This window comes from Silene latifolia, chromosome 10 (genome assembly GCF_048544455.1).
Source record: "Silene latifolia isolate original U9 population chromosome 10, ASM4854445v1, whole genome shotgun sequence".
Classification (NCBI taxonomy): Eukaryota; Viridiplantae; Streptophyta; class Magnoliopsida; order Caryophyllales; family Caryophyllaceae; genus Silene; species Silene latifolia.
This window is the reverse complement of record NC_133535.1, coordinates 114011848-114038628: the sequence shown is the minus strand read 5'-3', so window position 1 is coordinate 114038628 and position 26781 is coordinate 114011848. Positions and strand designations below refer to the sequence as shown.

Sequence of the window (26781 nt, the reverse complement as noted above, 5' to 3'; positions counted from 1 at the left end):
TGTATCGGCTACCCCGTGCCCAAGTTGATGTGGGTTTGGATAATGGACACATTTATTCGAAATTTGGATTGAACTCAACAAAAGTAATTGATAAGGGTTGCATCGGCTACCCCGTGCCCTTGTTGATGTGTTTTGGGCTATAGATAAACATTAGAGTAATTTTATCGACCAAGAGTTCTAAAAGTAGAATCGATTAAAAGGTTAATCCACCGAGTTATATTGATAAAGTTTGCATCGGCTACCCCGTGCCTAAGTCGATATGAATTTGGGTCTTGGAATCATTTATCTAGTTGGGTAGAGGTCACTAGAAAAAATGCTTAAAACTTGTTTAAATCATATTTTTTTTTTCAAGTATTATTAAAACGACAATTGTTTTACTCCTTATATTTTGTTTTGTAGACCACTTCTTTTTCATAACAAATGGCAACACCAACACCAACTCCTAATGCTACACCTCTCGCTACTTCATCTTGGCTCCGATCCTTTATGGATCGATGTAAACTTGAAAAGAATGGGTCAAATTTCTCCGATTGGGATGCCCAACTCAAATTAGCCGCCGAAGGTGACGACTAGCTTCGTTACCTTACCGAGGCCTCTCCACCCGAACCCTCCACTAGGTCCACCGCGGCCACTAGGGAAGCATATGAGGCTTACCAAAAGGAGTCCGCCGCAATGAAAAATGTCTTAATATTTGCGATGGAGGCGGACCTCCAAAGGAGAGCCTTTAAAATGGGCAATGCTAATGAGATTTACTCCAAACTTGTGACCATGTTTTCACAAACTCCGCGGATCGTCCAATATGAGGCGGCCGCGGCATTCTTTGATCTCGACTTCAAAGAGGGCCAAAAGGTTAGCCCTCATGTGCTCAAACTCATGGAGCTTGTCGAGACCTTGAAAATTCAAAAGGTTGAAATCCCCAAAGAACTCATCGTAGATAGGATTCTACACTCCTTGTCCAAAGTCAAGGCATATGTGCAATTCCGGGTGAATTTCAACATGCAAGACAAGGATGTGTCTCTTGAGGAATTGCACAAGTTACTTGTGCAAGCCGAGAGGGACATGGGGTTAAATGTGAACCCTCCCAAGGATGTGCTTAACATAAGCACTAAGAGTAAAGGGAAATTCAAGAAGAGTGGAAGAAAGGGTAAAAAGCAAGCTCCCACATTCACCAAAGCTAAGTCTTGTGAAGCTAGCACATCCAAAGTCAAGAAGGGTCCTCTTGATAAATGCCATTATTGTAATGGCATGGGACATTGGAAAAGAAATTGTTCCAAATACCTTGGTGATATCAAAGCTGGAAAGATCACTCCAGTAGGTAAATGACTAATCTTCTTTTATGTTTCTAATTCAACTATGGTATTATGATGCAAAGTTGTGATAATGTATCTCCCTCTTTATTGTAAATAGGGCCTCCACCAAGCAAAGACAAGGGAAAAGAAAAACAAGCATGAGAAACCATGGAGAAGCTAAGGATAGCTTTTATGGAGCTTTGTTTTTCATTGTCTTATTTTAAGTAATGTTTTGGATTTTAGAACTTTAAGTTTCCGTGTTCGACATGGAAAAGTATTTTGGATAATGAGTTGTATTTTGGATGATGGTGACTTGGTTTGCAACCCAAGTCACCCGTTTTATCATTTATCCTTTTAATGTTCTAAATTTCATCTTTAAAATGCTTGCGTTTTGAAACATAAGATCATTCACTTAAAGTGATCTAATAGACAAATATAATGACGGGTTTCATTATATGTCCACATGCTTAAGGCTTGTGTATGATCATTTATGAAGCGATTTTGAGTCAATGAACTCTCTTAAAGGTATGTCAATCACCAAGTACACATATGAAATCAATAACCATTAGTCTATCTATGAGATAGTTCTCCTTATACTTCAACATCATTAATTTGTGTCTCATATGCTATCTTTGAATGTTTAGTGTATTTATTCTAAAGATAGAGTGGGAGAAAAATGAGGACACAACACACAAGGCAAGATAAAATTGTGTACTTGTGTAAATGAAGATCTATGCAAGAGAAAATGATTTGAATGAAGGTATATCTATTTACATAGTATGCCGAATAGATGAGATCTATGGTCTCAAGTTAATTCTACATGACTAAAGAGACCAAATGTAGTAAACATAAGAGTATATTCTCAAGATAACTACACGAGGAGACCAAAAGAAAGTTTTGGAAGAAAATGACTAATGTAAAGTCTAAACAAGTTTTTGACTAAGTTTATGAAGCATTTGACCAATAGTTTCAACCTTGAGATTTACTTAAGAGCCTAAATGAATCATAGTAACATACTAGTTATGATCGAGTTGCAAAGATTGATATACCGATATCTTCAATGGCCAAAAAAAAAAAATTTAACCATGCAAATGTCATTGCTTAACCTCACTATGAAATGGTTAAACCTCCTTCCAAAAGGGTATTTGCGAAGGACGTATTCTAGATATTGTTTATACTTGAATAATGACATTGCTGCACATCATTATGACATGAGTGTGTTGGAGATTTAAAATCTCTTTCTGTAAGGTTAAGATGAGACCACTTCAAAATAGGTATTTTGAAAGGATATGATGGGAACATATATGGTTTTATCCAAATAACTTGGCAATGCAATTTATATTCAATTCTTGATAAATTTCGATTAAGGAGTCAATTTCGAAATGTGCAGAATTGAGTGGGAGTTAAGAAATTCTCATGTGAAGACATGGAATTTAGTGGGAGCTATCATCCTTTGAATGTTTACAACTCATCACTCATTAAAGAATGACGAGATAATACCTTCTTTCATAAAGAAGCATTTGAGTTTTCAATTCTGGATGAAAATGGACAATGATGAATCCAATTACATCAAGGGATGTTGGTTTAGTATTAAGAGATACACATCGTATCAACATTCACATAGGTTATTCATGTAGATAAAAATGGAATTGCCATTAGCAGTCATGGTCGTTCATTGAACCTATGAACAGTTGATCTCATGATTATTAGTAACTAATGTTTCCGCCATTAGAATAATCATGTACATGTCCAATTATGAATCATATGCATAAGAGCATGATGATGGATGGTAAGACATAATAGAAACGTCATGTATTCTCAAGAAGAATCTGATGAGCGATTTCGGTGTTTAACGGAATACTCCATTATGTGATAAGAGGTTGCACATATTGTAGAAAATCCGAGCACATATAAGGATTTATGAGAATCCCAATTCTTTCAAGCCTAGAAAGAGAAATGAGAAGTTTTTGGAAAGATGCTTGGTTGAATAAGAGGTTATTCAAAAAATCAATCTTTCCTAGTTAAGCTAGGACTTGTGAGAAGTGCTAAGCTAAATAATCTTGTCAATTGTTACAAGATTCTACAAAACATATACCTAGTGCATTGTGTGTGGATGGAGTACTTGATCAGTACAAGTTATATCATTCATCACAAATTCGTTCGTTATGAGATAATCGATAAGAAAGCTCTTTCAAGTTAAAGAACGGAAACCAAGGTCGGGAACCTTGATGTGTACTTGGTAGGATTCATGCTATAAGAGAGAACATGAATGCAAAGGAAATTGCAAGTGCAAGAAGTTTCAACACATGGACACATGGGATGTTAAACTTCTATTGCAATCAATAAGTGTTTACACTGACGATATACATCACAAGGTTGTAATATGATATTGACTACCCGAGTGTGATGTCGACATTTGTCGTTTGAGTTATTATTAACTCACCTTGTACATTGTTATATCCAAACGGGTTGTGAAGACAATTGAACCCCGTTAAAGTGAACATGGATTAACATTGTTTTTGCCCATAGTTACTTATATGAGGTGACGTCTCGAAGTGACTAGAGTGTGATGCGATTGATGGCAAGTTCAAGTGCCATAGAGTCATGTGAGATGACAAGTCGATCACATAGGCGCATATTAGGAACATTTTGTCGGGCCTAATGACCGCTTATAGAGTTCTGGCAAATTTATATAGCCTGGTCGTGGCGAGAGCTACTATAGTATTCAATGAGTCGATTCTTTTGACTAAAGACTATTCGCCTAAGATGGCACAGTTTCAGATTAACTTTGATTTGTGTTACTACGACCTTCGTAAATGGGGTCAAATGGGCATATTTTGGGTTATGATGGCTGTGGCTAGTCGAAGGGAATGAGTGCGATAGGAATTGTCCACCCCTAGTCAGGGTTATAACAATATCTCAGGGCCACTCGAGGAGTAATGAACTGGAAATGCGTGGCCACGCTCGGAAAGTATCTATGATAGATAAGTCCGGTCAATCAGTTATTCTCCAGATCGAGGAAACCACTCTCGATATGATCACTTGCAAGTACGACCTGAAAGACACCTTGCATTGAGTGGGAGATAGTAATAGGACAAGAGAATTGGTGACGCACACTTGTCGAGGACAAGTGGGAGATTGTTGGAATATGTGTCCTCCGACAATAATGCGATCACGACTGTCGATCATGATGATCACATGTTTAAGTCTCATCATATAGAATACAAATTGGGAAGTATATTATTATTCTTGTCAACTGGTCAACATATATCGGTAATGATTGGTCGACTAGAGTTTGACATTATGTCGTGTGACGGTGGTGATCGATTGACCCCTAGGTCATACCTATAGGGCAACACTCTTAATTGATTATTTAATTAATCGTTTAATGTCACGAGTTAATTAAATTACTTGAAAATTGACGGACGATTTTAGAAGTAAAATTTACGTATCAAATTGAAATGTGATTAAATAAGATACGGTCTGAGTAATTGAATTGTATCATTACTCGGATGAAATTAATGTTTAAAGAAACAATCAAAATTGAATGAATTGTTATAAATACAAACTGTTGTGATTTATAAATTGGTAAAATTTTTGGTACAAGTAATTATGAAATTACTAAGTCGATTTTTGTATGTGACGTATTTTTATTAATACGTTGATTTTTAATATGTTAAAAATACATAACAAATTTATGTCACATATGACATGTGACATATTGACAATTGACAAAAATAATATGGAATCCATATTATCAAATGGACCGAAATTACAAGAAGAGGATTAAGCTAATTAATTGTTTAATTAGTAGCTAAACATAATGATTGTTTTGCTTTAGTAGCCATGCAAGCCTATGGTGCATTGTGAAGACAAATAAGTCCATGCATTGGCTCCCCTTTACCTCTCCTCTTACACGGTTTTGAGAAGCAAAACCCATCATTGTTTTTCTATAATTTTTACCTAATAATATACTAAGTGTAGTGTATTATTCATTCATTCCTTCTATCATCCAAAAATACAATTTTAGAGAGAATAAAAATCCTCCTCTCCTTCTCTCTAAAAACCGAAATATATAAGTGTTTTATAAATATTTTGGTTCAATTTTCTACCTAATTAATATTATACTAGTTCTTGTAATATTAATTAAATTAAGAGAAAGCCTTGGGTATAAAGCTTAGGGAGAGATCCTATACTTGGATCTTTGTTCTTCCATAAGGGAAAGCTCAAGAACAAGAGAGAAAGGTGATCTCTCTTGTGCCCTATATAACCGAAATCCACAATGTAAGGACATGATTTCTCCTCTATTTTATTATTGTTTGCATGCATAAAATCCGTTTTAATTTTATGACAAATTAATTTATAACATATATGAGTATGTTAGTATGAATATGAATCTACATTTCCTTCAATTTGTTTGATTGTATGAAGGTTGATTTTGATAACCTTGGCTTTGGTTGTAAAAGGGTCTTCGAATATGATTTCTCATTGGAGGTGGGGTGTATGTTTGTTGAGGGTTTTGAACATTTTGGCTTTCTTATGAAAGGTTTGGATGGAATTTGGTATTCTCATTGTAATAGTTGGAATAAGGGGTGCCACTCTTGTATGCTTGGAAAGCATTCACTTGTTCACTTGTTCCCCTACATTCACTTTGGTCATGTCCCAAAGTTCCACAACTCTCACATACTCCACTTGGAATTGAGGATGATGACACCATAGCATTAACATGTTATTTGGGTGATTTGGAAGCTTCATCAAGCTTAGCCATGACCTTCTCAAACTTCAAATTGATGGTGTCAATATGAGCATTTAGTTGAGCACCCAATAGAGTGATGGAAGCTACCTCATGCTTTCCTCCTCTAGTAGCCTTTCGAGGCCTACTATATTGTGAATTATGAACCGCCATTTCTTCAATTTTGGCCCATGTTTGATTGTCATCAACTTCGGTGAACATACCATTGGATCCCATATTGAGAATGTTTCGGGAGTCTTCATATAGACCATTCCAAAATTGTTGTACAAGGAACCACTCGCTAAGTCCATGGTGTGGACAAGAACGACAAGTGTCCTTAAATCTCTCCCATGCTTCATACAATGATTCCTCATCCCTTTGTTTGAACCCGGTGATTTGGGCTCTCAACATGTTAGTCTTCTCCGGAGGATAGAATTTCTTGTAGAAAGCAAGTGCCAACTTCTTCCATGAGTCAATACCAAGAGTAGTATTGTCTACACTTTTCAACCATTGCTTTGCGGTACCAATCAAAGAAAAAGGAAATAAGACCCATCGGATTTGGTCTTGAGTAACTCCGGTTTGAGAAATCGCATCACAATAGTCACAAAAAGTCTCCATATGTGAGTGAGGGTCTTCACTAGGCATTCCCCCAAATTGACTTCTCTCACCTAGTTGTATGAATGCAGATTTGGCAATGAAATTACCGGTTAAATGTGGTGGTGTGGGAGTACCATTTGGTAGGTTCTCCTCGGTTGGTACGGAATGTGATGAGAATTTAGGCATTGTGGGTTAATTTTGTGGTGGATTTTGTATTGGGTTGTCCTCTCCTTCTCTTGCAAAAGGGTTAGTAAACTCAATGTTATTTGGCTGAATGTCCACAATTTCCCTGATACCACTTAAAGTACCTCTAGCAACTCTTCTATTGTTGGTTAAGGTTCTTTCAATTTCAAGATCAATGGGTAAGAAGTTACCTTGTGATCTCCTAGACATGCAAAATATCAAACAACTCGAAAACAATTAGAACAACCTTGAGGAGATTGACTTCCCCAAGGTAAAGAAAGACACAACTAAAAACAATTAATGAAAATAAAATCAAGTTAACACCGTCCCCGACAACGGCGCCATTTTTGGTTCGGATTTAACTCGTCGTCAAAAGCTACCAACCAAAACAATATTTATAACTTCACAAACTACTCTTAGCAAAGACAAAGTAAAGGTCAGATCCCAAGGGACGGGTATTGATGTAGTATTTTCAATTGCAAATGGTTGTGTCTTAGGGTGTCACAATTTGGGTTGAGATAGGAGATCAACTAAACTAATCAACAATATAAAAGTAAAGTGATAAAAACAAGCAATATGATAAAAGGAGATGTAAACAATTGATTAAAAGCACTAGGGTGTCATGGGTTCATAGAGGATTCATGGGATTTGATCATACAAATATGTTCTCTACTAAATGCAAGCACTTATTGTTGTGATGGGATCGAGTTGGTGTATAATCTTACAATCCCTAAGAAGGTTTGGGTCCCAGAGCCGAATCGATTAGATTGTACAATACCTACAAGTCGACTTAGTCCTTCCTATTCAACTATATGCATGGTCTAATGAGACTCGAGTTGGTGTATAAGCTTACAAGTCTCATTGAAAAGATAGGTGATGGGTAAAAAATGCAAGGATTCATAGGCTTGCATTTCATCAAACATAACATGTTCATAAGTTGAAATCACAACAAGCAAGCAAATTAATTACGAAAACATATTAGATTAAGCATGAATCAATCCCCATGTTAGTTTCCCCTAATTCCCCATTAACCCTAGTTAAGGAAACTACTCACTCATTATCAAGTTCAACATGATAATAAGGTTGTCAATCATACTAACAAGGCAAAACATGATGAATAAATGAAAGTAATTAACAATAATTAAACAAGGTTAAGATAGAATTATACCTATGAAGATGATTCCAAATAATAAAGCAAAGATTAATAGAAGTACTTGATGATTGATGGAAGGTTGTCAATCCTCCAAATAAACCCAAATAATCTTCTAATTACCCAAAATAATTGAAGAACAATAGAGAAATTAAGGAAAGATTAAGATTGAGAATTGTATTATAACTTGATTAAGAGTTGATTACAAGATTACTACTTGATTAAGGATAGATTAAGAGAACATTAAAGGATGATTACAACTTGATGCTAATCTAGGTAGTACAAAGGGGTATTTATACTAGAGATTAGGTACAAGGATTAGGGTTACTAAGGGCTTAAATGACTATTAAGTCCCTAAGAAGAGTTGAGGAAATGCTCCTCTCGAAGGAAATGAGCATATCCTCGTGCTAGTCTTGCCATGATCCGTGCGTCTTGAAGTAAAGCACGGGCTCTCTGATTTGCGATCCGAGCGGATTGCCTAGAAGACCCTCGTATCTTTGCGCTGCGGGACGCTCGCCTTGGGCATAAGACGCCCGGATGTTGATGATGGGAGACGCCCAGATCGTGTCTGATCCGCTCGGATCCCTGGGCAGTCAGCTACTCTTCTTTTCCTCCTTCACAATCCGCAAGGATCATTTTGGGGATGCAAGGATCCTTTCATCATTGCCCATTTCACTTTATTATCCACATAGGCGTTCTAGTAATGTCTTCTCTTTGATTCTTGGTCATTAGATGCGATCAATTTAGCTCCATTCCGCCTCATAGATGCAAGGTTAGCACTCCTTTCCTACCAAAGAGGACAAAATCTCAAAGAATATGCAAGATTTGAAACTAAAGATAGTAAATGACCCAATTATGTGCTATAAAGCATAGGAACGAGGTTAATTCGGGGACTAAATGTGCTCAAATATGAGTCACATCACTTTGGTAGGAATGAGCCTCACTCGTTGAGGAAATTGGAGGTTGAAATACTTGGTGCTTTTCTTAATGTTAATGGTGATGAGAATTGGGGGATTAATATCCCTTACCATTTTACCACACACTTGACCAAACAATGTCACAAGAACAATAGTGCCATTGTCATGGGTGGGTTAGTCACCAAAATTGCTCACAAACTATGCAAGTTTAACCAAGAAACAACACAAATACAACCTTTGACTTCCTCAAGGGAGGCGGGTGATGGACTTGACTATACTTTTTTTTTATCCTTGAATTGGTTTACGAATTCTCATCCGAACATGATTTGGAAAATTGCTAAAAATGACTCAATAAGTCTACCGAATGAGATTTCCGAACTTAAGGCCGTAGTCCACAATAAACCTCGCCGTTCGGCTACCTTTGAGCATGTGACCTACCTGTTGCCTCTAAGACAAGAGACACCCTCCACCATTGAGCAACATGAGAGAGGTCAATCCTCTCATGCTCGACATTCCACCTCTAGCGTTGATATGATGAGTATGATGAGAGACTTAAGCCTTAATGTGAATTTCATTCGTCATGACCAAGGACTTGCTTTGCACCCCATATATGATAATTTTGCTAGGCAAGGGGTTATCCGACCCGAGGGACCACACCCATCATTCTACAATTATCCCCCGGGTGGGTTCCCTTCTTCTTCTGGTTATAATGCAGGTACTTATGCTCTCGGTCCGGATTTTTGTGGTTCGGATTATGGAGTGGAGGCCTTTAATGGTGGCTATGAAGGCTATGGTGGATATGGTTGTTATGGAGGGCATAGTAGCTATGGAGGAGGACTAGGTAGTGGGAGCAACATTGGTGAGTATGTCACTCCTTTGCAAAGAGATGAACCAAGTAGTAGTGGCCAACAAGATGATGTATCGGGATCCGGTGGGAGTAGGCCACCAAGAGGTAGGAAGAGCTTCAACTTTTGGTTTCTTGAATCTTTGATGAATGGAAGAGTCCCCCGTATACATACTAGATAGGGGGAAGGCTAGCTAGTCTAGTAAGTGTTCTTTCCTTTGCATTTCAGTTTAATTTCTCGCAACTCAATAAATATAACCTCTTGTCTTTCTTGTTTATGTGCTTTAAGCCGTTGCCCTATTTCTTATCCTAATGATAGCTTATTAGCTAATGATTCATTCTTATTTGATGGGATATTTGCTTCATGGGGATGTCTTGACATAGTAGGTGGAAGATGAAATTTGAACCAAATAGGCATGATCTTGACATTTGGCAAGCCACCAAATGGTAAGGTAGAGCCTCCTTGGACCGGTACATCTTTTTCCGATCTCACTTAGGTGAGTGTAGGTCTCCTTATGGTGTGTGTTATATCAATAACGCACAAGTATGGTTTTTATTTCATCTTTTATGAGAATTACTTTCATTATATGCTTGCATTTGAAGCCATTCACATAGACTTTGTTGCCCATTTCTAGCCCCTCCTTCCACATGTTTACATCTTATCTAGCTACATTATACTTGCCTACCTTGTTAAGCTAGTAGCTATGTCATTGGTGTTAGGGTGCTCATTTGGGAAATGCTTAATTTTTAGTCTTCGTGAGCTTGGTTATGCCGGATTTGCTATTTTCCGAAATTGGTTAATGAAAGAAAGAAGTAAAAAAGGAGTTGTGAAAAAGAAAAGAAATGAAAAAAATGATGAAAGAAAGAAAAAAACGTGAAAAAAAAGAATGAAAAGAATGGAAAAGAAAAAAAAAGCATGAATTGTATTGAGAAAAACAAGAAGTGAAATTAAGAAAATTCCCATGTTTTATTATCATCTTTTGGAGAGTGTTCTTATGGTTTGCTTTGAAATTTTGGGTTTAGTTTTGGGACCTTTCATTTGGTTGTTGTTAGCTTGACTTAGCTCCACATAACCATAATTCATATGTTCCCCTTTCTTACCCATTACAAATTGCCTTCTTCTACCCATTGGCTTCTTTTACATGCTTGCATTTTGATTGTTTTTGACTTGTGATTTGAAATGACTATCATATTAGATTGGGGCACACTCTCATGAGTCGAGGATAGGTGAGTGTTACTCACATAAAAATACTTTCACATATAATGAGTATTGAGTGAATCGTGAGAGTCCAAAGTAAAAAAAAATCATGCAAGAGCCTAAAAGTTCATACATGGTCATTCATGCTACGCCGTCATGTAAATCTCATCCATGTTTTTGCATTTTCCTTATGCCCATGTTGTTTCGGGTTTTGAATCGTTATGCTTTAGCTTGTTTTAGGATATTGCAATTAATGGGATATGGTTTCTTGCTTGGGAACAAGCAAGAGTTTAGCTTGGGTGAGTTTGATATGTCTATTTTATATATGATTTTACCCCCTATTTTAGCTCTATTTTGCATGTCATTTGCACTAATGTTAGTGATTTAATGAGCTAATTCCGTGTTCTAGTTAGGTTTGCTTGTTTTCATTGTGTTTTGTAGGAAATTAAGCTTTTAGCAGCTTCTTTCCGTCAAAGTAGTAAGCACATGAGTTTACGAGGCTAAAAGACTAAGCATGACCGCGGAAGGGTGTTTTGGTAATTTCCAAGCCCGAGTAAGAAGTATGGAGCTTGGGTTGATGAAAAAATGAAGAAATGAATTTGTCCCAAGCAAAAGTCCAAGTCAAACAAACCCAAGTAACAAGTTATGAGATGCTCTTTGGATGCTCTTAAGATGTGTTACTAAGCAATTAACCGGGTGATTTAAGAGGCATTAATCGTAGGCATTGGATTCCTTGGAGCAATTAATCAAGAATTAAGAGAAAATAGCCGGATACCTACGACCCCGATCGGGGTGACCAGGCCTCGATCGGGACTGCCTTGTTCTATGGATTTTACGTTATGCCCCTATTTTACTATAAATAGGGGCCTTAATCCGTCATTGTAGGATAACTTTTTTTACATCCCTTTTACCATCTTTCACACGCTTAGCTACACAAATTCTCTTTAATTTCATATTAGTTTACATATTGTTAAGCATTCCCTTTTGTTAAACAATTCAAGTTAAGCATTTGGTTCTAAGTAATATAATTTTTCCATTCAAGTTATTTGGGTTGTCATTTGTGTTCTCTTCATTCAAGTTCCAAGTTCTTTGTTTCGGTAATTTCGATTATAGTTTATCTCGTTTTTGCATTTCCATTATCATCGTTTTATAATTTAAATTTTAGTCATTAGCATTTTATATTAGTTTGTTATTTCATATTATTATCAAGTTGTTATTATCACTAGTTTAACATTAGTATTTCATATTACATTTCTCATCTTTAGCATTTCACTAATTCATATGTTACTTCTATTTAGTTTATTAATAATTCTTATAATTTCATTTAGTTATATTTCCACTATAATCATGTTTATTAATTCATATAACAATAGTTTTATTTCCATCATGAGTGAGTAGTTTCATATGTCTAGGGAATAGGGAAGCCATGCATGATTAATATTTGTAAATATTGAATTAGGTTGATGTAATATTGTTTAATTGTTTCTATCACATATTTGCATTGTTTTGATTAATCTTTGTTTAGTGGCCATAATCATTGATTAAGTTTGTTAATTCGTTCTATAAGTCGAGAGGCACGGAATCGAATTAGACAAAACATGTGTTAGTAGCACGACCTAGTCATAATGAGAGTTCTCTAGGACCCGACCTATGGTTGACAATAAGGCCGAGAGGTGGTTATCATAAGACCTAAACAATTAACAATGTTATTTATTCCGAGTTTAACATAAACATCTATATACAATTGCATGTGTGACCCAACTCCCCTAGACTCTATTATCATATAATTTGCATCATTTTAGTTACAAGTTATCAAACCAATCAAACAACCAATCGTAATCGACCTTGATAGAATTCTATTCATAGCATTTCATAACGCAATTCCCGTCTCCTTGTGTTCGACCCCTTGTACTACATTCATTTGTGTCTAGGGAATTTTATCTTTAATTAGGTGTGCGACAAGCCTATCAGTTTAATTTTGCAGATTTGAATCATAATTAACATAAACTGAATTAAGCAGTGTATTTACGAGTTGGCTCGGTCACAGTTAAAATAATTTTGCAGATTTGAATTTTAATTGACTCTAACTAAATTATTGTAATACTGAGTTTAAAAAAAGGCATAATTTTCCTTAGTTTTATCAGATAAATGGAAACACTTCGTCAAAGATATTGCATCTTATTGCAACTAACATGAATAGCATCAAAGGAAATGGAAATAACAAACTCAAAGATATTGGTGCATATGGTGAAATAGTTGTAACCTTTTTTTTTTTGCAAGAAAAGCAAGCCATTTTATTCATCCATATAGGGAATAAAAGAGGCAAATCTTACAAAAGTATAACCAATAAGTTAGACGAATCTAAGAATTTAAGTTCTCCATTATCTCATCCTTATATGTCGGGTGAGTTACAAATAGAAGTCTAACTCTTACTAGATGCTGGATTTTCCGGATTAAGTAGTCAGTAGTATGTTCCACATCACAAAAAATGCGAGAATTCCTTTCTTCCCAAATACTATAAACTGTTGCATTAAGGCATCCCATATACCAGGAAGCTTTTCAATGCCTCTTCCTTCTCCTTCTAACTATCCAACGCAATTCAAATCTCATATCAATCGTTCTTTCAGGCAAGTTCATCCAGGCCAGAATACCATTCCAAACATCTGCAGCAAATGGACATCTAAAGAACAGATGCCTGTGTGTTTCACAAGCTGCTTTACAGAGTATGCAACGATTGATTATGCAGGGCCCTTTGTCATTTAGCTTATCAATTGTTGCAAGGCGTCTCTGCATAGCCAATACCATAAAAACACTGTGTTTTGGAAGGACAGCTCTGTGCCAGACACCCTTAGCCCAAGCCACAGTATTCTCATGGTTCCTTAGTTGATCATACATCAAATGAAGATGGAGCTTACCATTCTTAACACAACTAGAGATAATTGCCTGTGCTTGGCGTATCCCTCCAGCACGGTTTATCAATTCATTTCTCACCTGAAGAATACTTCTCCAACTCTCAGAATGGTGTGGCTTAATTTGCATTGTCCAGAAGTTATCAGACTTGATGTTATAGACATGATTCCACTGAGACCATGTACTATCAGATTGTTGTTCTGTTGCCCAAAGCCATTTACAGAGAACACTTTTGTTCCAAGCCAACACTTCCTTGATGTTAAATCCCCCCTCCTTATGAGGAACACAACATGATATCCAACTCTTCATTACCAATTTCCTATTTGTTTCCTCTGAATTCCAGAGAAAATTCCTGCAAAATTTTGTTATGAGTTTGAGCACACCTTTAGGAATCAGTAGAATAGAACACCAATATTGCTCAAGTCCAAATATCACAGTGTTTATTAAACTAATTTTCCCAGCATAAGATAGCCTATGAGTTGCCCAATGAGTCAATGCATTTTGAACTTTCTGTAGCAGGTCAGCAAACATGATCTTATTGAGCTTCCCTTCATTCAGGGGAACTCCCAAGTATCTGAAAGGAAATGTGCCTTCAGCATACCCAGTGTTCCTTAGTATGGCCTGTTTGATTTCCTCTCTTATCCCTCTCATATAGATATTTGTTTTCTCAGGGTTTGCATTCAGTCCTGACATCTGGGCAAAATTATACAGAGCATCAGTGATAGCTTGGACTGAAGGGGTGTCTCCTCTTACAAAAACCATTAAATCATCTGCAAAGATTAGATGATTAAGACCCATTTTTCCACACTTTGGGTGATATGTGACCTGAGTCTGACTATGAATGCCTCTTAAGATCCTTGATAACATCTCCATACTCATGACAAAAATGAAAGGGGAGAGGGGATCACCCTGTCTCAATCCACTTGCCCCCTTCAAAAACCCTGAAGTAGCTTCATTCATCTTCACACAATACCATGGAGAGGTGATACAGCCTATGATCCAGTCTTGGAATTGAGAAGGAAAATTAAAAACCTTTAACATTTGGCCAATGAATCCCCATTGTAATGAATCAAATGCTTTTTTAATATCCACTTTGATTAAGCATCTAGGGGAAACTCCTTTTTGAGCATATCCTTTCACCAAAGACTGAGTGAGCATTATATTCTCAAAAATATTACGCCCCTCCCCAAAAGCACCTTGTTCCTTCCCAATAATATTAGGTAAAAATGGTTTAATCCTTGAACACAGTATCTTACTTATTGTTTTGTAAAAGACTGTGCAGCAAGCTATTGGTCTATAGTCCAAAACTGACTGTACCACTTGCTTCTTGGGGATTAATGCCAGCAAAGTAGTATTAGCTTGTTTAGACATAGCTCCAGTTCTGAAAAATCCCTGTACTGCAGCACAGAAGTCTCTCTTGATAGTGGTCCAAGATCTCTTAAAGAATTGGGAGGAGAAACCATCATGACCAGGACTCTTATTGGAATCAATGGAGAACAAAGCTTTCTTTATTTCCAGTTCCTCCACAGGCCTGCAAAGAGTACCCCAATCAGACTCCTCAATTTGAGGACCAGTTAAGACTGGAAGGTTAGAAGTCTCCATTTTCTCCCCTAAAAGCCATTTATAGTAATCCACAAAAGCAGTGTTAACATCTTCAATCCCAGCTTTAACATTACCAGTTCTATCTTGAATTTTCCCAACTATACTCTGATGCTTTCTGGTAGCTATCCTGGCAAAGAAATAACTTGTTGGGGCATCATTATATTTGATGTTTTGAATTTTAGCCCTCTGCAATAAACTACTTCTTTCCATTCTTTTTAACTTCCAATATTTCTCTAAAAGACTCTTTTCCTGCTCCAAAGTAGCTGAGTTCAGAGGAGCCAATTGTAGCTATTGTTGACAAATCTCCAGACCATTTTTGAGCTGCTTTATTTGTCCAGACAGCCCAGAACAATCCCTCTTGTGTAATTTAATCAATGCATGTCTGACATTTTTTAATTTTGCAAAGAGTTTGTACATAGCACTCCCTTTGACTGGCAAGTCCCATGCCTGTGAAACAATACTATCATAGTCCTGACTATCCTCCCAACAATTAAGATAGCTAAATGTCTTTCTAATTTGAAAATTCTTCTGAATCTGAACCAGTAAAGGGGAGTGATCTGAGATCCCAGGGGGCAAAATAGTGACATGAGTATTTGGATATTGGATCAGCCAGAAAGGATTAGCAAGAACTCTGTCCAATTTAGACCAGATTCTAGTTTCCACCTCCCTCTTACTGGTCCAGGTATACTCACATCCAAAACATTGTAAATCATCCAGATTACTATCCAAAAGACACTGATTAAATGCAAGAATCTCAGTTAAAGATGGTGGATTAGGTCCAATTCTTTCCTCCACATCGCTAACAATATTGAAATCTCCCAGAATTATCCATTCATCAACAGTAAGTGCAATTTGTCTTAATTCATCCCATAAACCTTCTCTTTCAGCTCCATCATTACTACCATAAATGAATGTTACTGAAACAATTTTGTCTGATACATGATGCAAGAACTTCACATGGATAAGTTGGTCATGAACTCTAGTAGAAAGGACTGTCACCATTCTTTTATTTAAGAAAACCCATATTCTCCCATTATAGTGATGAGAGTAATTATTGATAATGGAAAAAGAAGAAAACGGTTTGCTAATAGCTGCAACATTGTTTATTTTGACTCTAGTCTCTACTAAACCCAACACATCAATTTTATTTAAGTGTAAATAACCCCTAACCTCATGCTGCTTTATTGGGTCATTGAAACCCCTAATATTCCATGATGAGATGATCATTTACCAGGATTAGGTGGGGCCTTATCCTGAGTAACTTCCAATTGAGATGTTCCCTCCCCTTCCTCATTGGTCTGTAACACTGAGTATAAGTTCTGCAGTTCCAGAGTTGCAGATGCTTGTTCAGACCCTTTTTGTTGCCCAATCCTTTCCAAATCCACCACTTCAACATAATCAGTGTCTCTATGACCTAGCTTAGTACATTCTGAGCCCTTCTCTTTATCACTTAGTGAAGAGTTCTCCTCTGAAACAGGTTGTTGTGAGCCTATTCCTGAGCTCTGAACAACTGCCTCAGTGGAAATCTCAGTCCCTAGCTTAGGAGAATGTTGGCCTAGTACTGAGCATCCTGAGTCTGAGACATCTGAAATGAGAGCAGTGGGTTCTTGTGTCCTTTGAATGACCCTATATTCCTGAACCACCTTTGTTGCCCTGATCTCATCAATTTTCTGATTAATTTTGTAAATTTGCATTTTTCTTTGACGTGACCAAGTTTCCTGCAACAGTGACAGTAATGAGGCAACCATTCGTAAATGATCCTCTGAGTAGTCATACCATGATAAGGTGAGTTTAATTGCACAGTAGTTGGTAAGGTATTTGCCACATCTACTTCCACCAACACCCTAGCAAATGACAGTTTTGACTTAAATGTGGTGGGTAAATCAGCAAAGAGTGATTTAGAATAACTGATTCATCTAATTTAGAATAACTGATTCATGCTTGAAATAAGGCAACAATGAGTGTACAAAAGTAATTATGGGTTTGAAGGTCATCTTGTGATTGGAACAAGAAATTTAAGCAATAGCTCATTCTATGTTGGTAGTTTTGGCCTTAGAAGCTCGAAAGTGTTTAATTGTTGACTTTGACTGTCATAATATTTAAGCAAAGTGACAAAATAAATTTTGAGGCTGGTTAATTTAGAATATACATTGTTAGGCCTGGAAGTTCGCGCTACCAACAGGACATGATATTACCCTAACCTGACAGTCAGGGTAGGTCAGAAAGAATGATTCAAGTTTGGCACCAATCACCGAGCCTAGACTCCCACATCATCTTCAGGGTGAAGTTCAACCCTGGCCTGACAATCAAAGCAGGATTGTTAGGATAGCCCGAGCCTGGCACCAGGCAGGAGAGGACAACGGTCAAATATAAGGTTAATATTTGACCGAGTCAAGCATAATTATAAGAGATTATTACCACATTAATATGGTAATTAAAGATCATATTAAAGATAAAGCATTTATATGGGCAATTAAGCACAATTAAGGAGCAATTAAGAGAGTCATTAATGGCAAATATCACGCCTTAGTGAGGAAAATTATATAGCTGTTCAGCCTGGCTATATAAGGAGCAGCAAAGAAAGAAGAGACACATACGCATTCAAGCTAATACATACTCATACAACACTTAAACTATTTTGTCTCATTCTTATGCTAGTTACTCAAAATATAGTGAAATCCTCTCCTGGCTTGGTGCCTGTGGTTTTTTCCCATTTAAGGGTTTTCCACGTATAAATTATCTTGTCTTATTATTTACGTTATTTGCATTACTTTTACATTAACCTACCCTGCCATGTAGTGTATACATAGATAGAAACCGAGCTAGTTAACCCTGCAAAAACCATACCTGACCTGATTTAGATTTACGTAAAATCCATATAAAACAATTGGCGCCCACCGTGGGGCATCTAGTTCATTAAATATCTTTTTTCCTTTTTCCAGAAAAAAACCAAAAAGAAACTAAAACAAAAAAAAATGGCTGAACCAACCATAGAAGAACAATTGACTGCTGCACTACAAAAAGTAGTAGAGATGGAAAGCCTGAAGGAAAAAATGGCTCAATCTGAGGCAGAAATCCTACAATTGAAGAATCTGAGTCAACCTAGAAATAGAAGTTAGAGAAATCTAAAGGATCAGGCTCCGAAATCTAGTATGGAACCCCTTTTTCATAAATTATCAAACACTTTGACTTCCCAAGCTTTGGGAGTCCAAGTGGCGCCAAAAAAGTGATCAACATTGATGATGATGATGACATTCCTAAGGATGACAATGAAAAACCTAATGAAACAGGAGCAGCTGTCATGATGGCAATAGTCCAGGAGATTAAAATACTCAATGAAAAATTCCAAAAAAATACCTGGAGTGCCTGCCACCATGGAGGAAGCTGCCCTTGACAGTTATGTTGATTCGCCTTTTATAGACAAAATAGCTAAAGTGGATCTTCCAAGGAAATTTGTGATCCCATCCATGAAAGTCTATGACGGGACCACAGATCCTCAAAATCATGTAGCCCTCTACAAACAAAAAATGCTGGCTGCATCCATCCCGAGTGAGTTCAGGCACGTCTGCAACTGTAAGAGGTTTGGAACGACCCTGACCGGCCCTGCATTACAGTGGTACATCAATATGCCAACTGGAAGCATCCAGTCCTTTGCCAACCTGATCAACAATTTCAACCAACAGTTTGCAAGTAACAGGGAGTTGGAGAAGTGTTCTAGTGACCTCTATAGGATTACCCAGAAGCCAGATGGAACCCTCAGGGTATTTCTTGCCAGGTTCAACAAAGAAAAGGTGTCAATCCCCAGGTGTGACGTTAGAACTCACCAAGTATCCCTATCATACCTTTGAAGATGTTCAGGCCAAGACCCTAGCTTTTATTAGGCTAGAAGAAGACAAAGGCTACAAAGTTGGAGCATCTTGCAATTCCAAAGAATATGAAAAGTCAAATAGGAAAAGCGGAGGCAGAGGCAGCAGCCACAGATCAACCCCATATTCCAGGCCAGACTACTCAGAAGTCAACCTGGCATATGAACAACAAGGTAAGGCTAAAGTTCACCCACCTATTTAAGAACATAACTTCAGTGTTGATATTTCAGGCTTGATCCAGCGACTTGACAGCATGGGATCAGCAGTTAAATGGCCTAGGAAGGTCGAAAATCCTAACCTAAGGAGAGACCAAACCAAGTGGTGCGAATTTCACATGGACATAGGGCATACGAAAGAAGACTGCTTCACCCTAAAGAAAGAAGTAGCCTACCTGCTGAAAGATGGATACCTAAAGGATCTAATCAAGTCAAAAGGCAAGAAGGAAGATCAAAATAAAGGCAGTCAGGAGCAAAAACAGGAACGCAATCTCCCTCCACCACCTCCAATTTATGAAGTAAAATTCATAAATGACGGATCATAGATTTGTGGCCTGACCAGTTCAGCAGCAAAAAAGATAGTCAGGACTCCGCAAACCAAATCACCCTGCAAGCCTGGCAATATGCCACCCATCACCTTCAGTGATTGCGACCTGGTAGGAATACCTGACCTTCATCATGATGGCGTAGTAATTTCCATGTAAATTGGAATAACTACTGTGAGAAGAATTCTAGGAGATGGAGGCAGTTTAGTAAACCTGAGTATGCTTGACGTACTCAAAGCCATAAAAATCGGTGAGGATCAAATTACCAAGAAATCCACTGTCTTTGTAGGGTTCAGTAGAGAAACAAGGAGCACATTGGGAGAAATTTATCTTCCCACATATGCTGAGAGCGTAGCATCCTATGAAAGATTTGGAGTCCTAGATTGCCTGTCATCGTACAACGCAATCCTAGGTAGGTCATGGATCCACAATATCAAGGCCGTACCATCAACCTATCATCAGTGCATCAAGATACCAATAGATTGGGGGATAGAAACCATCAAATGGGAGCACAAGACAGCCCAAGAGTGTTATACTGAAGCCCTAAAGCCTCCCAATGCAGGTAAATCATGGCATAGCAATTACCGTACCCTGTCAGGAGCACATACGTAGCACCACCCAGGATGGAATCAGATAAGGTAATCCTCAATCTTGAGTATCCTGACAGGTATGTTCTTGTTGGCTCTGATGCCCCTGACACAGTCAGGCCCAATTTGGTAAAATTCCTCAAAAATAAATCTTCTTGGTTTGCTTGGTCCCATTTCGATATGACTGGAATTAGCGTTTATATAATAACACATAAACTTAATATTGACCAATCTTTTAAGCTTTTATAGAAAAAAAGACGAAAGTTTGCACAGGAAAGGAATGCAATAATTAATGAAGAAGTAGAAAAACTCTTGGATATGGGAATGATCAAGGAAGTGATGTATCCTGAATGGCTAGCAAACGTAGTGGTCGTGCAGGAAAAGAATGGAAAATGGAGAGTTTGTGTAGATTACACTAACCTGAATAAAGCTTGTCCAAAGGATCCATTCCCCCCTTCCACATATCGATGCCATGGTAGATGCAAAAGCAAGGCACGAGATGCTAACATTCATGGATGCTTCTAGTGGATTGAACAAGAAAAAGATGCACCATGTTGACCAGGAAAGTACTGCATTCATTACAGACCGAGGCATATACTATTACACTATCATGCCGTTCGGCCTGAAGAATGCAGGGGCAACGTACTAGCGCCTGCTCAGCATGATGTTCAAAGATCAAATAGGAGACATCATGGAAGTCTATATAGACGATATGGTGGTGAAATCTAAAAATGCAGAAGACCATGTAAAGCACTTGGAGATAGCATTCCAGATCCTGAAAAAATACAATATGGAGCTGAACCCTGCAAAATGTCACTTTGGAGTTTATGCAGGGAAGTTCTTGAGATACATGGTGACCAAGAGAGGCATAGAAGCCAGCTCTGAACAGATAAAAGCCATACTGGAATTACAATCACCCAAGTCTGTCAAGGACATCCAGAAATTGACAGGAAGGGTTGCCGCCCTGAACAAGTTTATATCCAGATCTTCTGAAAGATGTAAAACATTTTACAGCCTACTCAGGAAGAATAAGCACTTCCAGTGGACGCCTGAGTACGAAGCAGCCTTCCAGGACTTAAAGTTATACCTGTCATCTCCACCTTTGCTAGCCAAACTAGAAAAGGATGAACCCATGTCAGTATACTTATCCGTTACTATGGACATGGGCCACCTGCGATGCCCAGCCGATCTGTGGATGTGGCAGCAGTCTGAAAGCCATGCTCGGTGGCGGAAAAATGCTTTCGACCGGATCGCTTTAGATCGGTCGGTTTCGTCTCGGCAAGGGTCTCAAAACGATGCAAGAGATGTTCGGAGTCGCCACTAAGCATTTGTGGGATGCTTGAAACCCGTTTGAATCCACTTTGTACCTAGGTCAATCAAGGCAAAAAGCGGTGTTTGACATAGGTACTAAAGATAAGGAGTCGTCCCTCTTTAGCATCCTATCTCTAAAATGACTCTCGTTCGCCCTAGATAAGGTCGTCCACTATCCAAAGTTTATGAGTAGGAGGTGAAGGTAGGTATTGGGAAGCCCTTTAATCGGACACCCAATCACGCCCGCGGTAGCGGCCTCTACTGATCGATCTTGGTTGGTTAAATGCAAAAGTTGATAAAGCGGGTAAATGCATGAATGCGCATCCACAAGTTTAAACCTAACATGTGAGCTTTCTATGTCGGTTGTTTAACCAAATATCAAGTAATTGATGTCAAGTTGGATTTAGTGTTGATTTGCATGCAAGACGGAAAGTAAACATCCATTTACCGAGTTAGGTTTATGGTGCATAACGTGATCCATTTGTCTTAGAAAGGTGTTTTGCAAATACAAAGTAAGAGGGCAGGCTTGTCATCTGATCTGTCATGTATTCGGGTTAATCGAAGTCGGGATCATTCTAGACAAGTGCTGGAAAGGAAGCAGGACCTGCATCAGGCAGCCCATTGAGGCGCGAGCCATTAGGCGATGCAAAGGGACCTATCCTGGTTTGAAAACTGGAAATCAGTAAGCCTGTATAGGCGCGAGGCAGATAACTGTCAAAAGGGACGTCTTCTGACTGTTGAAAACGTTTGTAAAACACTTTGTAAAGGGGTATTTGAACCCATCTTTTTTTGAAAAGGTCGTTTAGACCGCTTTTGTGTTAAAGTGAAGAACGAGACTTGAATAATCATCATTTTTTTGACAATATTCGATGTCGGGTTTGGTTTTGCAAGCTTGATATGAATAGTTTTGAAAAATGTTGATTATGAACTAATTGTATTAAGGTCATTTGTTTGTAATTAGCCAATGTTTATCATCGTACTCGGGTTTAAACCGACATGGTATGTGGAACCAAGGTTGACTATGTAAGTATGACTAATATGTTTTTTTTTGAAATGTAAAGAAATGAATAAAAAGGTTTTAAAATGCCTTTTTAAATGTAATTAACCAAATATTATCACCGAAACACGGATTAAACCGTCATGGTATAAGGAACCAAGGGTGAACATGTTTTATGGTTAAAAATTTATCATAAAAATGATTTGAAATGGTAAAACCGGTTGTAAAATGAAATGAAAGTGGAAAGAATGAACTCAAACACGACCTGAACACCCCATTGAGGCGCGAGGCACCTAGTGGTGACATGGGGCTTCTGTTTCCGGTCAAAACTCGGTTTTGGCTCATACGATCCGCATTTTGGACCATATTATGCATGTTTTAGCATGTTAAGGTCATAAAAACAGATCAAAGGACATGAAAGAAGAGGATTATTACACCCTCATACTTACATGCTAGGTTTGAGATGAGAAATCGACGGAAGTGTAAAAACTTGTTAGGTCGGAAAACTCGGTTGAAAACCGTTTTAGCAATGTAAAGAGTGTTTGTTTAGTTTAGTGATTGTGTAGTTGGTCGAAGTGGTCGGTCAAGTGATTTAATGCACGATGACGGTACCAAACAATGTGTATGGCTTGTATTTTCAATCGGTAGGTCAAAAATACGTGTCGGTTTGTGACTTGAGAAGTCTAGTCTAGAATTTTAAGGGAGAAATGAGGGGGCGAACACTCGCGTACCTTCAAATGGTGGCATTTGAGGGGTATTTATAGGGGATTGAATGGTTGTGTGCGTTTTGAGCGACGTGGCCGCATGGGCAACTCGAAGAGGCGCGAACCATTTCGTGGGTGTCACTATCACGTAATTGAAATCATGATTTGTTCTATCCCAGATTTTGGATGGCATGATTGTTGTACTTGACCATGCAAGTATAACATGTATACTTAACATGGACACTTTGTGATGTTTGTTTTTTGTGTTTGACTCGGTTTGACTCGTTGTTGGAGTCGGGATTTGAATTTTTGAGTCGGTTTTTGGTCCGGTGTCGGTTTTGACTCTAGTTAGTGTCATTGCGACCCCGTCGTCCTGCATAAAACAGTCCAGGTACTTTTGAAAAGTTTTGAAAGTGTTTTGTTTTCGAAATCATTTTAAGTTTTCCGACGTATAGTTATACAAAACTGTCGATTAAACGCTGCGATTCCTAAGCATGTTGTAGTCCGATAATCATCGGGTGTTTGTTGGGTATTCAACAGATACTGGGTATCTACAGAGCCCCCACTTTGACTAAGGCTTGGACAGGGCGAAAGTCAAAGTATAACCCCAGGTCAATCGAAGAATACAACCTGGAGACCAGAGCGACGTCGAGGCAACTCAAAAGGATTCGGGCCAAGAACCTGCCGTCGGGAAGGGCGACGCCAAGGTGACTCGGGGGTACGAGTCAAGGACCTGTCGTCGACTGTCCGTGTGGGTTGTTTTAAGTCCGTTAGACTACGTACGAAGGCTCGTCAGCCATAGGAAGAAGTCATACCTGAGGCATCTAAGAGATATGTCCTTGAAATGTTTCTTGTTTGCACGCAAAGGCTCGCCAGCCATGTTGCGGATATGACAGGGCTCGCCAGCCCCGTTTAAGGTGCGATTTGAGGCTCGCCAGCCATGTGGAAGGTGCGCTTTGTGGCTCGCCAGCCATGTCGAAGGTGCGTTTTGAGGCTCACCAGCCATGTTGAAGGTGCGTTTTGAGGCTCGCCAGCCATGTTGAGAGTCGAATGATCAACGGTGGGAAATAGCCGTGTTGGATGGGCTTATTTCGAGAGGTTGTTGAGTTACTGGGCTTCGTGGGGAGGTCTCCGGTATCCTGCTGGGGAATTTCGGTGTTTATGTTGGATGTTTGTGGCGCCGGAAAGAGATAGGCTTGAGCCTGGCTCCTGTGGTCGGCAGTGGTTATGAATTTCGAAGGGAGTTAACGGTTTTTATTGCCGTTGTTCGGAGTTTGTAGAAATAGCGAGTGTGAATTCTGCCATTTGATGTGTGTTTGGGAGATAACGGTTTTAATTCCGTCCTCTCGTGATTTGAAATATGTGAGTAGTAGTGAACTTGAATATCACTATCCTGTTCGAAGGAGTGACGGTTTTTAATGCCGTTTGTTTGAATTTGTTGGAAAATAACTAATTTTGAATTTCGCTATTCTGTTTGTTGTGAGGAAGCGACAGTTTTTTTAATTCCGTCGTTTGAATTTTGAAATTTGTGTGGAAATAGCGAACTTTGAATTTCGCCATTTTGTTTTTTTTTTTTTTTGAAAATGACGGTTTTTAATTCCGTCATTGAAAATTTGTAAAAATAGCGAATTTGAATTTCACTATTTTATTTTTGATTTGAAAGTGACGGTCTTTAATTCCGTCGTTGAAATTTTGTAAAAATAGCGAATTTGAATTTCACTATTTTGTTTTTGATTTGAAAATGACGGTTTTTAATTCCGTCGTTGAAAATTTGTAAAAAATAGCGAATTTGAATTTCACTATTTTGTTTTTGATTTGAAAATGTCGGTTTTCAATTCCGTCGTTGAAATTTTGTGAAAAATAGCGAATTCGAATTTAACTATTTTGTATTTTGATTTGAAAGTGACGATTTTTAATTACGTCGTTGAAATTTTGTGAAAAAAATAGCGAATTTGAATTTCACTATTTTGTATTTTGATTTGAAAATGACGGTTTTTAATTTCGTCGTTGAAATTTGTGAAAATTGTGTGGAAATTGGGCCAAAGCCCAAAATTTTGCTGAATAAGCAGGGAACACGCCAAAGAGGGGCGAGCCATCCTGCGATGCAAGGGGCTTCCCTTTTTTTCTGTAAAAAGACGGGAGAAGGCATTTCTCCTCATTTCACTTCGCCTTCTTTGACACATTCGAAAAAAACCCACAAAATCGCTATTTTCGACATCGTCATTTGCTTATTTCCGTGCCATTGTCTTTATGTCATCTCAAGGTATGTAAATCCTCTTGAATCCATTTGAATTTGTTTCCCTTTTTGTTAATTGAATTAGGGCAAAACCCTAACCCTTCGAAAATCGATTTGGACGTTTTTACTTGGCCCTTTTTCGAATGAAATTGATGGTTGCATTAGGTTAGAAACCTGTTTAGGAGTATCGGGGTGCCATTAGTTCGCATTATGGCCCTCATTCCCGCTCTCTAGGAGCAAAAACCATGAATGAGACAAAAGTTCGTCTTATTTCACACTGTCGTGCTTGTTTGCTTGAGTTGTGTGCCCCACTAGGTCGTATTATAGTTGGGGGAGACCGTCTTTGCCATGTTGGACTTTCTTTGGGCGTTGTGCGCCAAAATTGAATTTTTGCCTTTGTGTGACGGTCTTATGCAGACGAAATAAGCGTCTGTTTGGGCTCAAACTAAGTTAGTTTGTCTTGAAATGGACCTTAACGGTAGTTTAGTCACTTCGAGGCGTGATTAAATCACGTTGTTTTGACGTGGTCGTAATTCGAATTTTAGACCTATTTGCGCCCGAATTGGCGTAAAATTGCCTTCTTCGAGCTGTGAAAAATGCCCAATTGTGTCGGGAATTCTTATTGCTTACTTTTGCTGACCTTGTGTCGGCCTTGAAGTATTGGGTGGTTTTTGTAACTTTTGTTGTTGTTTTGACTAGTCTTTTGCTTGAAAATAAGGGCGAGTCGTTTTTTTTTGTGAATTTTTTGGTGAAGTGTTTTACTGGATGAGTTTGGGCGGCTTTGCCCTTACTTTGTTTTTGCAGGTGGTTTTGTTTTTGGGGTTTTGTCCATTTTGTGCCGTCGTAATGCCGAAATTTTGGCTGACGCTGTTTTTGCTTTGTCCTAATTGCATGTGAGTGTTCCGGGGCTTCTGGGCCCACTGGGTTCGTGGTCGAGGCCTTAGAGCTCTTGTTCGGGGCTGGACCGGTTAGTAATCCGGGGAGCGTGCCCGAGGTGGTGGTGGAGAACGCTTTCGAGGAGGAGCCCACTGAGGAGGCTGTTAGAGCCGAGGGAGCCGTAGGGGCTCGAGCGGAGTCCGTTGTTGGGACAGTTCGTGCTGAGGGAGCCACAGAGGCT

General features: G+C 38.5%; 2 protein-coding genes and 1 non-coding gene across 3 annotated transcripts; 2 read left to right on the top strand and 1 right to left on the bottom strand.

Annotated features, from left to right (window-relative positions):
• The first annotated feature begins 6325 nt into the window (after positions 1–6325).
• Positions 6326–6432, top strand: LOC141609657 (small nucleolar RNA R71). The gene has a single exon (XR_012527578.1). It is a non-coding gene; the product is annotated as a small nucleolar RNA R71 (small nucleolar RNA).
• Positions 6433–15710: 9278 nt separating this feature from the next.
• LOC141608088 (uncharacterized) lies at positions 15711–16424 on the bottom strand. The gene has a single exon (XM_074427440.1). It carries the CDS (start codon positions 16422–16424, stop codon positions 15711–15713), a length of 714 nt encoding a protein of 237 aa, XP_074283541.1.
• Positions 16425–18796: 2372 nt separating this feature from the next.
• On the top strand, positions 18797–19829 carry LOC141608087 (uncharacterized). Its single transcript, XM_074427439.1, has 3 exons — positions 18797–19183; positions 19281–19461; positions 19519–19829. Exons 1-3 carry the CDS (start codon positions 18797–18799, stop codon positions 19827–19829), a joined length of 879 nt encoding a protein of 292 aa, XP_074283540.1.
• The last annotated feature ends 6952 nt before the right edge of the window (positions 19830–26781 follow it).

Bases quoted from the DNA above. Each gene is read 5' to 3' on its own strand.
- LOC141608087 (XM_074427439.1), top strand. From the start codon at position 18,797: ATGGAGGAAGCTGCCCTTGACAGTTATGTTGATTCGCCTTTTATAGAC. The intron at 19,184-19,280 runs GTATTTCTTGCC...GAAGATGTTCAG, and splicing joins AGCCAGATGGAACCCTCAGG to GCCAAGACCCTAGCTTTTAT. The intron at 19,462-19,518 runs GTAAGGCTAAAG...TTGATATTTCAG, and splicing joins CCTGGCATATGAACAACAAG to GCTTGATCCAGCGACTTGAC.
- LOC141608088 (XM_074427440.1), bottom strand. From the start codon at position 16,424: ATGGTGACAGTCCTTTCTACTAGAGTTCATGACCAACTTATCCATGTG.